The sequence below is a fragment of the Mastomys coucha genome, unplaced genomic scaffold (assembly GCF_008632895.1).
Source record: "Mastomys coucha isolate ucsf_1 unplaced genomic scaffold, UCSF_Mcou_1 pScaffold14, whole genome shotgun sequence".
In the NCBI taxonomy this organism is placed as follows: domain Eukaryota; kingdom Metazoa; phylum Chordata; class Mammalia; order Rodentia; family Muridae; genus Mastomys; species Mastomys coucha.
In genome coordinates this window covers 47,287,107-47,300,406 of record NW_022196896.1, presented here as the reverse complement: position 1 = coordinate 47,300,406, position 13,300 = coordinate 47,287,107, and the positions used below count along the sequence as shown (strand labels likewise).

Here is a 13,300-nt window from a genome sequence, read left to right as displayed (position 1 = left end):
CATTAGGTTGGATTGTCCTTCTTTAAGTCTCTGCTCCATAGTTAGTCTCTGCAACTTCATCCAGGGTATTTTGCACTTTCCAGGTCTATAAAATATGTGTTGGAACTTTGATTTGGATTACATTGAATCTGTAGATTTCTTTTGGTAAGATGACCATTTTCACTATGTTAACCTTACCTATCCACGATCATGGGAGATCTTTCCATCTTCTGATATTTTCTTCAGTTTCTTTCTTCACAGACTTAAACTTTTGTCATATGTATCTTTCACTTTCTTGGTTAGAGTTATAACAAAATGTTTTATATTATTCATGGCTATTGTAAAGTATGGTTAATTTATTGCCCTGCTTATCATTTGTTTTAAGGAGACCTACTGATTTTGTCATGTTAATTTTGCATCCAGCCTCTTTGTTGATTTTCAGCTGGAGAAAGACTGTGGAAGAACTTTGGGGGATGCTTCTGTATACTATCATATTGATGGGAGTAACCTTGTCTGAACATTAACTGCTCTGTCAGCCATAACTCCTTATTGAAACAAAGTCCTGGTCCCCAAGGAAAAGTACTGATCCAGTTGAGAAAAAATAGTTATTAATCTTGCTGTTAGGTACCTACCAACCCATTTAGTACCAGCATAGATAAGAACAAATAGTTATTAATCTTTCTGTTAGATATCTAACAATTCATTTTGCTATGAGATCAAATATCTATGAGTCTTACAGACAGGTGCTAAACTCCTAGCCTGGTTAGGAACAAAATAGCTATGAATCATATAGATAGGTACCTAGCAACCTGAACTTTTTACCTAGCCAATTTCCTAGTCCTATAAGCACCTACACACCCTGAAGACAAAGCAACCCTACTCCCTCCCCTTTCCCTCATCCTGCTTGTATAAGTATATAACCTGAGTGAGAAAAATTAAAATTCGTCAGCTTTATCAGACTCCTTGACCTGCTAGCTTTCTTTTGTGTCTCTTGCCTCCCATTCTTTTCCAAGTGACCCTCAAGTTCCTGCTTGATCACCCTGCAGGCAGTGCATCATATCATCTTGAAATAGTGACAGTTCTTCATTTCCAATTTGTATCACCTTGATGTCCTTTCTTTCTCTTATCTCTCTGAATAGAACTTCAAGTGGTATGTTGAATAGACAGGGAGGCTATTGGCAACCATCTACTGTCCATGATTTTAGTGGACTTGTTGGTAGTTTCTCTCCATTTTTTTTTTGTTGTTGTTGTTGGCTATGGAGTTAGTGCATATTGCTTTGATTATGATAAGGTATGTGTCCTGTATCCATTGTTTCTCTAAAACAGTTAACAAGAAGGGTTGGATTTAACAAAGATTTTTCAGTGTCTAGTGAGATAATCATATGACATTTCTATCAGTTTCTTTTTGTGGTTGATAATGTTGATGGATTTTTGGTTTTAGAAATATTCCTGCTTGATCTAGATGTGTTCCTGCAGTCAGCTTGTAAGTATGTATTGAGTGTTTTTTATCAATGTTCAAAAGAGGAAGTGTTCTAAAGTTCTATTTCTTTGTTTAGTTTTTTGATAGTTTAGGTACTAGGATGAATGTGGCCTCATAGAATAAGTTTAGAGTCTTCTATCTATTTTTACTTTGTAGAATATTTTGAGGAGTATTAATATTAGCTGGTTCTGAAAGTTTGGTAGAATTCTGCCCTAAAACCCCTCTGGCCTTGGGCTTTTGTGTTTGGGAGAATTTTAATGACTGTTTATATTTCTCAAGAAAACATTAGGCTATTAAAATAGATTTCCTGATCTTCATTTAACTCTCATAATTGTCATACATTTAGACAAGAATCCATTTTCTTGAGGTTTCACAATTTTTTATAGTAAGTATTGAAGGAAAACCTAATGATTCTTTGAAATTCCTGTGTCAGAATTTTATGGCTCACTTTTCATTATTGATTTTATTTATTTATTTACTTATTTATTTATTCATCTATTTACTTGGATAGTATTTCTCTAGAATTCCAGACTGGAACAGAAGATAATGTCCTCTAAGCAAATAGTAATCAAAATACTAAACGTATACTATAAAGAAAAAATTTAAGAGTTGTAAAGAAAAATAGTCATGTAACATGTAATATCAGACATATCCGAATTAAACCAAAATTCTCAATAGAGACCCTAAAATCTAGAAGAGTCTGTGCTCTTGTCTTGTACACCCTGATATATCACAGATATCATCACAGACTACTATATCCAGCGAAAGTTTCAATCAAAATTGATGGAGAAACCAAGATCCCATGACAATGGAATCTAGTATTAAGAGGATACTAGAAGAAAAACACCAACACAATTAGTTTACCTACAGCTAAGAAAGTACAAGAATTAAGTTATTTCACACTATTAAAAACAAAAGAACTAGAACCTTTGCACAGGTACACACAAACATAAACAATTCCACCAGCACCAACAAAGTAAAAGAAATAATCCTTGGATGTTAATATCTGTCAACATTAATAGAATCAAATCCCCTACGAAAAGATACAGTTGAACACATTGGATGCATAAAGGGAATCCTTCATTCTACTATATATAAGAGAGATCAGTGATAAAAGGCAAATAACAAAACATACTAAAGGCAATACATGCCAAACTAATAGCTATCATCAAATTAAATGTCTAGAAATGTAAAGCTATTCTCTTACTATTTCTTCAAAATACTGTGTGAAGTTCTAGATAGAGCAATAAGACAACTAAAGGAGACCAAGGGAATACAAATTAGAAATAGGGAAATAAACATATCATAGTTAGAAGATGATATGATACTATATACATAAATGACTATTTAATTTCTATTAGAGAATTCCTACAACAGATAACATCAGCAAAGATGTTGACTTCAAATTTAACCAAAACATATTCAGTAGCTCTCCATTATTCAAGGGCAAATGGGATGAAAAAGAATTTGGGGAGACAATATTCTTCATGATAGGTACAAATAATATAGAAATATCTTGCAGTGACTCTAAAAGAGCAAAAGAATGACCAATATGGCAAAGACTTCAAAACTCTGAATAAAGAAATTGAGAAAGATATCAGTAAATAGAAAGAACACCCATGCTGATGAGTCAGTAGGATTAATATAGTGAAAATGGCTGTCTTACAATTATCAGTCTACAGACTCAATGGAATTCCCATCAAAAGTCAAAGACAATATTTTTCGTAACAATGTGAAAAAGCAAGAAAGCCAAGATACCTAAAACAGTCTGGAACAATAAAAGAAATTCTAGAGGAGTCACCATCCCTGACCAGTACTCTGTCAACAACTTATTCAAGTTTTCAGAGAATTCAACTGACTTGAATGAATATGAACACCCAAAAGTTTTTGAATGAGAGAGTCAAGTTTTGTTACTGTTACCTACCACAAGTCCTTTGATTAGTCCATGCTAATGATGCTAACTGGTCTACTATTTGGAATAACAACATAGTTCTTGAATGTTAAAGGCAGTAGATAAGTTCCACAAGCATTGAATATTATCAGGTATGTTTTCAAACAATATTTTGTCTTCATTGGAGTAAAATAATATCTCATCAACATGTTGTAAGTTGTTTTTATATTTTGGTGTCAGGAGCCATCATAGGACAAGTTACTCTCTAGTTGGTGACCTTCCTGAGATAATCTGCTTTGGATTATAATCTGTGACAGATTTGCTATATAGAAAAAGCACAGAAGAAATTCATTTTAGAAAAGATTTCTGCTAATAATATGCATTTTTCTTATTATTAAATATATAGATATAGATATAAATGATATAGATATTGATGATATAGATGTAGATGTAGATATATCAATTACTAGGTATTATTGCAATATTTTGGGCAGATATGGTCAGATCTACAAAGATGTATTGCCTTGTAGTGAAGATAAATACACAAATAGATGATGTCACAATTCCTAATGATGATCTTATAAGAATTCCTAAAATTATATCAGTGTTTATTAAACTTTTTTATAGTGAGACTGCTATTAGATATTTTCTGACTAGAGGGAAAATGCAGAGTGAAATAACTTAGAAACTATAGGTAATAAAAAAAAGTAAGAGAGCAATATAAAAGGAATGCAGAAGGATAGAGGAAAAAAGAAACTGTAGAGTGTGTGACTTTAGAGAAGAACATAAGATGGTTGCTGAAAGATCTTGCCAGTACTGTACACTTCCTTCCTGGAACGTCCCAGCAATACAAACTTTATGCCTTGACTTCAGGGCAGGGCAGGTGCAGATAATGACCAAAAATGTTTCAGTTTCCCCTTTTGGTGATTAAGACCACACTTTGCCTGGGGCCACAAATGCTGAGAAAGGGCAGCGAGGGCCTCATCTGGGTATAAACCAATTCATGCTGCTACCAAAGTCTACCTCAAAAACTGTATAAAAATTGTGTGCTTGGGATGTGGGGGTTGCATCTGCCCCATTGCAGGATGGCCCCAGTGTGCTGGATCAATAATCCTCATGCTTGTTGTGAAATGTATGAGAAATATAAAAAGGCTCCTTAGGTATACCGGTCAGCTGAGTCAGAGCCCTGGGTTCCAGGAACTTGGCTGACTCAGAGACTCGGGGCTCTGTTTCCTAAAACTTGCCCTTCCTGTCTAAACCACAATGAGGGTGGAACTAGGAATGAAGGTCAACTGGTTCAAGAGACTCTCTACCCTGCTGACCGGTAGATGATTCAGTAGATGATTAAGTAAGCTTACATTCCTAAAATGAATATGTTCCCCTCCTTAACTGACTGAATAACTCGGGTTGGAATTCCCCTCACTTCCCTTGGTTTGTGTTTTTTTCCTTTAAATATCCTACACTTCTTAAGCTAGGGGTTGAACTCCTCTGACCCTGTGTGGGTTACAAGCTCAGCCCCAGTGCACTGGTTTCCAAAATAAACCTCATGTGTTTGCAGCAAGATGAGTCTCTCATGAGTTTCATGGGGGTTGTGTAATCCCAAGACTAGAGTGAGGGTCTCCTCTTTTGAGGGGACTTCCAGTTGCATCAATCTCCATCTCTGTCTTCCTGTGAGTGGGCCATCCTGGACATAAGGCTCTTCCAGCCTTACAAGTGCAGTAGCTTGTAAGCTTCTCCTTACCATGAGGTTGAACAAGTATTTTCTTAATAAGAAGACAGGCTTATTCTTATTAAAGGAACAAAACTTTCTTCTAACAAACTTTGGTTTTAACCATTTAGCATGGAAAGGGTAGAAGCACTTCTTTTGCAATGAAATAAAGGTTGGAGGTCATTTTCATCCAGAATGTGTGAGTTCGTTCTGAAGTGGTGCTTAGTCTTTCACTCCATATACCTAAATAAGTGTAAATATGTGCTTGTAAATATGTAATTGTGAGAATGTATAAATATGTGTGCAGTGAGTATATAATTGTGAGCATGTCTGCAAGCTGGACCCAACTGCTTTGCATGGAAATGCATAAATGTGCATGCATGAATCTGTATATGAATGTATGTAAGTTTATAAATACTTGCTTATGTAAAAGTTTTTTTTTTTCATCTTCGATTGTATTTCTCTTCTTCTGGTTAAATACAAAATTACTGATCCAAACTTTCCCCTAGCCCAAGAATCAAGAGGCATCTGTTAAAAAGGGTAAATTCTCTAGCAATTGATCCTTTACTTAATCTCCTGCTGTTTTAAGATGAGATGCTAAGTGCCAGAAACTACAATTTATGGGTCTTAGATGAACACAGAAGTCAGGTCGGCTACAGTAGCAAAATAACTTAGACTTAGATAAGTAAACTTTTCATTATTATACAACATGCCTAAATATTACATAAGATAAAGCCTTACCCACATATCTTGTTTTTTCCTTCTTTTTATTAGATGTTTTCTTTATTTACATTGCAAATTTTATCCCCTACAAAACCCCCATCTCATCCCCTCTTCCCTGCTCACTAACCCACCCACTCCCACTTCCCTGTTCTCATATTCCCTTACACTGGGGCATCAAGCTTTCAGGAGACCAAGGGGAATCAACAAATGGGACCTCATAAAATTGCAAAGTTTCTTTTAGGCAAAGGACACTGTCAATAGTACCAAATACCAACTAAGAGAGTGGGAAAAGATCCTTACTAATCCTGTGTCTGATAGAGGGCTAATATCCAATGTATTACAAAGAACTCAAGAAGTTAGACTCCAGAGAATCAAATAACCCTAGTAAAAAAGGGGATATAGAGCTAAACAAAGAATCTCAACTGAGGAATACCAAATGGCTGAGAATCACTTAAAGAAATGTTTAACATCCTTCGTCATTAGGGAAATGCAAATCAAAACAACCCTGAGACTTTCCACCTCATACCACTCAGAATGGCTAAGATCAAAAACTCAGGTGACAGCAGATGCTGGTGAGGGTGTGGAGAAAGAGGAACACTCATCCATTGCTGGTAGGATTGCAAGTTGGTACAACCACTCTTAAAATCAGTTTGACGGTTACCCATATTTTGTAAGACAAAGTCTTACCCTCCACCAATACCCTTCTTCCTCGTCTCCCTCAATATGATTTTACAGGAATGAAGATTGGGTAGGAGCTGGTCCCCTCCAGTTTGACAATCAACCAAGAGAATCGAGTGATCAGCAGATATGGTGAGTTTGTTCTGAGTCTGTTTCAGAATCTGAGGTAAAGAAAAATTATTTTAATGTAAGATGTGTAAAATGTTTCCAATTGTATTTGTATAGGAAGAAATGGATGAAAACAGGCTATGAGCTTAAGACTAATTCTAAACCTCCAAGGTGCATTTATCTCCTGTCACACAAAGTCAAAGAAGGTTTAATTCAAGGGATAATTCAAACTGGAGGTCCTTACTCAGGACATTAACAGAACTACATATGTGGAGGAAATTTTCCAGGGATTTTCAACATCCAACTTTCTAATATTAACATATCAGGAATGAAGCCAAGGCTGCAACTAATCAAAGGAAATGCCATAGTTGAAGCAAGCAGTGTATGAGACACAGAAGAAAAAAATATCGATAGAAGTTATGCCCAAGTAACTATATATAACAAAGTCTCAAGAAAAAAAAATAACAAGAGAAGAGTTACCATTTGGGGTCACTGTAGGTTTATTGTGCCAACCTTGCCTATAATAGGATAATACATGAGATAACATCTTTGCTGATGTTTTAGAAGTGTATTTGCAAAGAGAGAAGAAGTCATAGTGTATTTCTGAACATTTCTAATACTCTGCCATCAAAAGGTAAATTGGAGAAAAAAAAAACAACAATTCTTTATTTTGGAAAGTTGCTTTCCACTGTGTATCTTCTTTTGTTTTACTACTCTCAGTTTATAGTGTTCTATACTACACATGAATAAGTGTGTTGATATTGTGATTATGCAGGCAAAAATATACAAATACCTTATAAATACATTGTGTGAAGAACAATTATAAATTATACTATTATTTTTATTACTTCCATAAAATTTCATTTTGTTCCTTCAGTAAAAAATGTAACATAATTGATGAATTCCAAGTTTATTTGATATGATGTCATTCAATCCATGTTTTGACAAATAGAAGATTTCAAATTTTATTAATATTCAAACATACCTGTTCAATCTCATAGTGTTCACTCTCTGTAGTTGTCAAATTCTACATCCCTTAGATGCTGGTAAAACTTCTTTGTGTGGATACATTAGCATTCCTGCTGGAACTCATAAAAGTATTTTATCATGTAAATTGTAGGGGTAGTACCTTATTTCATATACTCTCTGTATATTCTGCAACTTCAGATTTTTTTTTAAATAATGTTATTTGGTTCAAATGGTTATCTGGTTCAAAGATAATGCACAGTCATAATAACCAAGATTTGTTAAATTTTGCATTTTAAATATCATTTACCCATTTTATTCAAACCTTTCCATATATTCCACAATATTTCCTCTCAAATTGGTGCCTGTTTTTTCCTTGGAATTTATGGCTAAACATTGAGTGAGAACCTCTGAATACATACCTGTAATATCATTCCCCACCATGTACATACAAGTAAACAACTACAAATGACTTACAAAACATTCTTGGTAATTCTGAATCCTCATATACTCATTTCCCTTTATATTGCAGAGTAATGACATTCACTCCTCTACTTGGGAATGAATAAATAGGGATGTCTAAGAAAGGTTTGTGTTTCTTCAGACACTTTAAGAAAACTGTTGTCTTCATACTATTGTATATTAATAAAGAAATGCATGGAAATTGAATTTTCTAGCCATCATCATGGCATCTTGCAATATATTGCTTCCCACGTGACAAGGTTTATATGTGAAGATTGCTGGGCAGCCCAATAACTTCCATGTATATTTATTTCTAAGTCTGAGGCTCTGATGTGTCCCTAGCCACTGTATTCTTAGCACTGTAAGGACTATTAATCTTATCTTGAAACTTACATTCATGCCCTACAGTCTCACCTCAAATTGCTTATATCATATGCTTTCAATTCAGATCAGCTCCTGTTTCAGGTTCCCATGCTTCTGTGGTTCTCTGGGTTTCCTTCTTTCCTTGTGAAGTGGTGAGTTTTAGGTATTTGAAGTCAGATGCAGCTACTACATTGCCTGCTCTTCTAAGAAATGTGGTTTGATTGAAAAGTTTCTCTTGGGTTCTGATTCTTGAGCATCAGACTATTTAAGATAGTGACATTGGACATCAGCCCTGAGTACTCTCCCTCCATGTGATTGTTGGGTCAACAATCTACTGTTTGACTTTACTCCTGGAGTTTTCCATTTTATTCTGTTTTCAATTAGGAAACAGGGAGGAGAGACTCATGTCTATTTTTACAGTGTGGGTTTACCATTTAGTTCACAGGTTTTGTTTGTGTTGTTTTCTTTGTGCTCATATTAATGACATTAAAAATAATTTCTTTACTTTCACTATCTTTCCTATTTCTATGCTTTTCCCTTACTCTTGGTATTTTTTCATTTATTTTTTCTTAATTTTTCATTCTAATCAAATCCCTTCCTCCATTCTTTCTTCACAATGTCCTTTTTCAATTATCTCTCATTTCCCCCCTTGTCTTGTCAGAGAAAAGGGATCAACACTTTAGTCTTTACTCCTCTCAGGAACACTTAGTTTCAGAAGGATTATACACAATCTTTCCCACTGAGGCCCAACCATAGAGTCCAGGGAGGTTGAAAATGATTCACAGCAGGCAAAACACATAAACTGTCATAGGATTTATGCTGTCCAGTTATATTAGTTCAGAGGAAGTCTGTGATTGTACAGGGAATAGACAAGGAGAGGTAATAGTTGCAGAGATATTGAGATTCTCAGTGTAGGAGAAGATAGCTGTGGACATGAACTGTCATGGTATTTACCAGCCACAAGTAGTTGTTCTTGCAGCATTTTCTCTGTCCAATCACATTAGGGTAGTGGCAAGCCTGTGACTGGACAGGAATAGAGAGGTGGAACTAGAAGTTGAAGAGGGAAAAAAGGGAGAGAGTAGAAAGGTAGCTAGGTGATCATCATGGAAGCCTAGGACGATTCAGACCCCAAGTGGTTATAACAACAAGGCTAAGGTTTTTACCAGGTCTTTACATTGGGTCAAAACATTGTCTTTTTCATTTGGCACTGAAATTATTGTATTGGCATCTTGTAATTTTGATCTTATTATTATATAAACCTAATCAGAGAATTAAGCCTTAAGAGTCATGCTTTACTGGGTACTAGGCGCTAGATAAATGATAGTAGGGGTATGTAAAGCATTCCATGTGAGCGAGATGTTGTTGCTAGCAGGGAGAAAATGGCAAGAACCTGTCAGTGTGGCCAAACACTACCGGCACTAGTGATGTGGTTCGACGGGAAAGAGAGTTTGAGTGGTGAATTCATTTTTTTAATATTCTCGCAACAGATGGCCACCCAATGTGCTGGCTGGGCAGAAATCCACTAGTAATTTAAACTTATTACCCTGAGAGTTAAAGTTTTACTTATTTATTTATTTATTTATTTATTGTTTGGTGAATAGCCTGAGTGGAGCCAAAAGGAAGACACATGATTCCAGCCATCAAGTAAGAACAAAAAACAGCTCTGAGACCATCTGCTTTGGGGAATTACAGGCTACTCAGAGTGAAGAGAGAGAAAAAAATTTTTGAGTTATTTACCTCTGAGGATTTGGACTATGAATTTGACATTGAGATAATTTACTTTTAAAGTGGATTTGTATTCAGGTTTTGTCCAATTCACATGGAAAGTTTCACCTGTGGTTGGAAACAAGATAAAGAATAGTAGTCACTGACTCCAAGTAGAGAGAACAGAGATAATCACCTGTTCTTAAAAGGTATTAATAAAAATCTATGGCTCTAGACAGAGCCAAACAAATAATATAACTTGGCCACTTAGCCAGAGAAAGCTCATATTCTTTCTATTGTGGCCTAGATGGGAATTATGGGTTTCTTTTCCTACTTGGCTAGATAGAATTGTCCTAATTAAGGATCATACAATATTTTAGTTCTTTCATTTGTTTTACATTATTTTAATTTTCAAAATAGTTGTGATGTTGAGTTTTGTGGTTATGTTATTCCTCTGGGAGAGAGGTCAAAGTGAAAGTTTTTCTGGAACTGACTCAAGGGTATGTTGATTTGGAGAAAAGGCTTTGTTTTTGTGTTTTGGAAAAGATCATTAAGGTATTGACACCTTCCAGAGTTATATAGATCAGATATGATAAAGGGAGACCTCCAGAGGACTAGATTCCAGACAATCAAACAAAAATATATCTTGATAATACTGAAATTTTGTTTTGAGATTTATATATTACAGAATATGTAGTCTTGGTGAATTTCATCATCAAACATGCTAAAATGGCCTGCTTAAACTCCTGATGACCTACACTTCAGCCAGATCCAGTTAAGACACAGACGTCAGAGACTCATAAATCCTGTTTTCCCTACCCCTGTCCCTTCATAATATCTCAATGCCCATGTTCACCTTAAAGAAGTTATGAAGAGTCGTCGACACAGTTCCCTGGTCTTTGGGGCTGGAAAGAGGTATAAATAGGTTGCCTTTCTAGGGTATGTAAAAAATGTTCATATTTGGAACAGGGAGGAAATAGCCAGAATTGATTGTATAGCCATAATCTCATTTGATAAAATAAACCTTGTAATTGTTACTAAGTAAAAGTCCTAAGTTTTATTTGGTACAGATTTTATTTTGATTCAAAGTGAAGTTTATCATTGGTTTAAATTTCTTCTTTTGATACTAAATAATTAAAATTACAGGGCTTAGACCCAGTACTTCTTTACTGTTATTATAAACAGATCTTAGCTATTTAGGTCTGTGTGTTTAGGGTCAAATAACATCACGGCTCTGAGTTTTTTGTTAGGGTGTTTTCAAGAGGGGAAAGAGGGAAAGGTGGACCTGAAGGTTTTAGGAGAAAGGAGAGAGAAGGAGGACAACAAAGAAGAAGATAGAAGAAAAGGAGAGCAGAAGCACATGGCCTGGAGAAACTGCAGGTTATAAGGGGTCTCACAGATGGGGAAGATGGTAGTGTAGTAGTAGATCTGCCCAATCTAGGTGCACAGCTTTTATTCATACTAATTGAGTTGTGTGTTCATTGCTGGGGCATATTTGGGTTGGAAAATTACTGCAACAGAAAGGCCTTAAAATCTACTAGTAGGCATTAATTAATTGAAATCAAATCAGCATTTACTTCTCTTACGTATGCCTAATTACATCAATATTTACAATATGGTATATAATAAACATAATGCAAATATATGAGAATGTATAAAAGTGTTCTGTATTCAGAAAGACATACTTCTTAGCCATCAAAAGAGGAGAAACTTATTTTAGTAACAGCATGAGCAAATTGAAGAGAAAGAATATATTTTATATCTATTTTTTTTATTTATTCAATTTACATTCCACTCACTGTGTCTATCCAATAAGCCTTCCCCATTCTAACACTTTCTCCTCAAAGCAGGTGGTGAGTACTGGGTATCTATCCACTGTGGCACATCAAGTCTCTGCAAGGATAGAATGATCTTTTCCCACTGAGGCCTGAAAAGGCAACACAGCTAGAAGTGTACCCCAAATTTTAATTGAATTAGTGTCTAACATATTATAAATATTTTAAATATTATAAATATTGGATAATAAATATTTATAAATATTGGATAATAGCCCTCTATGAGATGTAGGCTTGCTAAAGATCTTTTGCCAATCTGTATGCTGTCATTTTGTCCTCTTGACAGTGTCCTTTGCCTTACAGAAGCTTTGTGGTTTCATGAGGTCACATTTATCAATTTTTGATCTTAGATCCTCAGCTAATGGAGTTCTGTTCAGGAAAATGTCTCCTGTCCCAATGCTTTTAATGACATTTCCCACTTTTTTTACTATGAGATTCAGTGTATATGGTTTTTTGTTGAAGTTCTTGATCCTCTTGGACTTCAGTTTTGTGCAGGGTGATAAATATGGATTTATTTGCAGACATCCATGTAGAAATGCAGCACCATTTGTTGAAAATATTTTCTTCTCCCCATTGAAAGGCTTTTGCCTCTTAAAATATTCAAGTGTTCATAGGTGTGTTTCTGGGTCTCCATTGTATTCCATTGAGCAGTGTGTCTGTTTCTGTACCAACACTATATAGTTTTTAATCACTATTACTCTGTAGTACAGCTTGAGGTTAGGCTGATGTTGTTGCTTTTTTTTTTCCCATAGAAAGTTGAGAACTGCATTTTTCAGGTCTATAAAAATGTGTTGGAATACTGACAGGGATTGCACTGAATGTATAGAATTCTTTTGATAAGATGGCTATTTTCACTATGTTACTCCTACCTATACATGATTAGGGGAGATCTTTCCATCTTCTGATATTTTCTACACATTCATTCTTTGGGAATTTAAGTTTTTGTCACACATAACTTTCACTTGCTTGGTTAGAGTTACACCAAGATATTTTATATTATTCATGGGTATTGTAAAGGGTATTGTTTCCCTAATTACATGGCCTGCTTATCCTTTCTATAAAGAAGGTCTACTGATTATCTTGTGTTAATTTTGTATCCAGCCACTTTGCTGATGTTGTTTATCTGTTGGAAAAGGTCTCTTGTAGAATTCTTGGTGATGCTTCTGTATACTATTTTATCATCTAAAAATAGGGGTATTTTATTATTTCCAGTTTGCATTGCTTTGATCATTTCTCTCTCTTATTGCTCTGAGGAGAACTTGTGAAAGTAGCATATTAAATAGACATGGATTACAGGCTTCTCTTGTCACTGATTTTATGGAAATGTTTGAAGTTTCTCTCAATTTTGTTTCATGCTGGCTATTGGCTTGCTGCATATTGCTTTGATTATGCTTAGGTATGTG

The 13,300-nt window shown here is 35.2% G+C and overlaps 1 protein-coding gene across 1 annotated transcript in view; it reads right to left on the bottom strand.

The window, feature by feature from the left end:
* Positions 1 to 6,464: 6,464 nt before the first annotated feature.
* LOC116089383 (exocrine gland-secreted peptide 1-like) overlaps positions 6,465 to 13,300 on the bottom strand; it is a 25,906-nt gene continuing 19,070 nt past the window's right edge. Inside the window, exon 2 of the mRNA XM_031368961.1 lies at positions 6,465 to 6,620. Coding sequence (XP_031224821.1) covers positions 6,465 to 6,620 — 156 coding nt within the window. The remainder of the gene's footprint in view (positions 6,621 to 13,300) is intronic.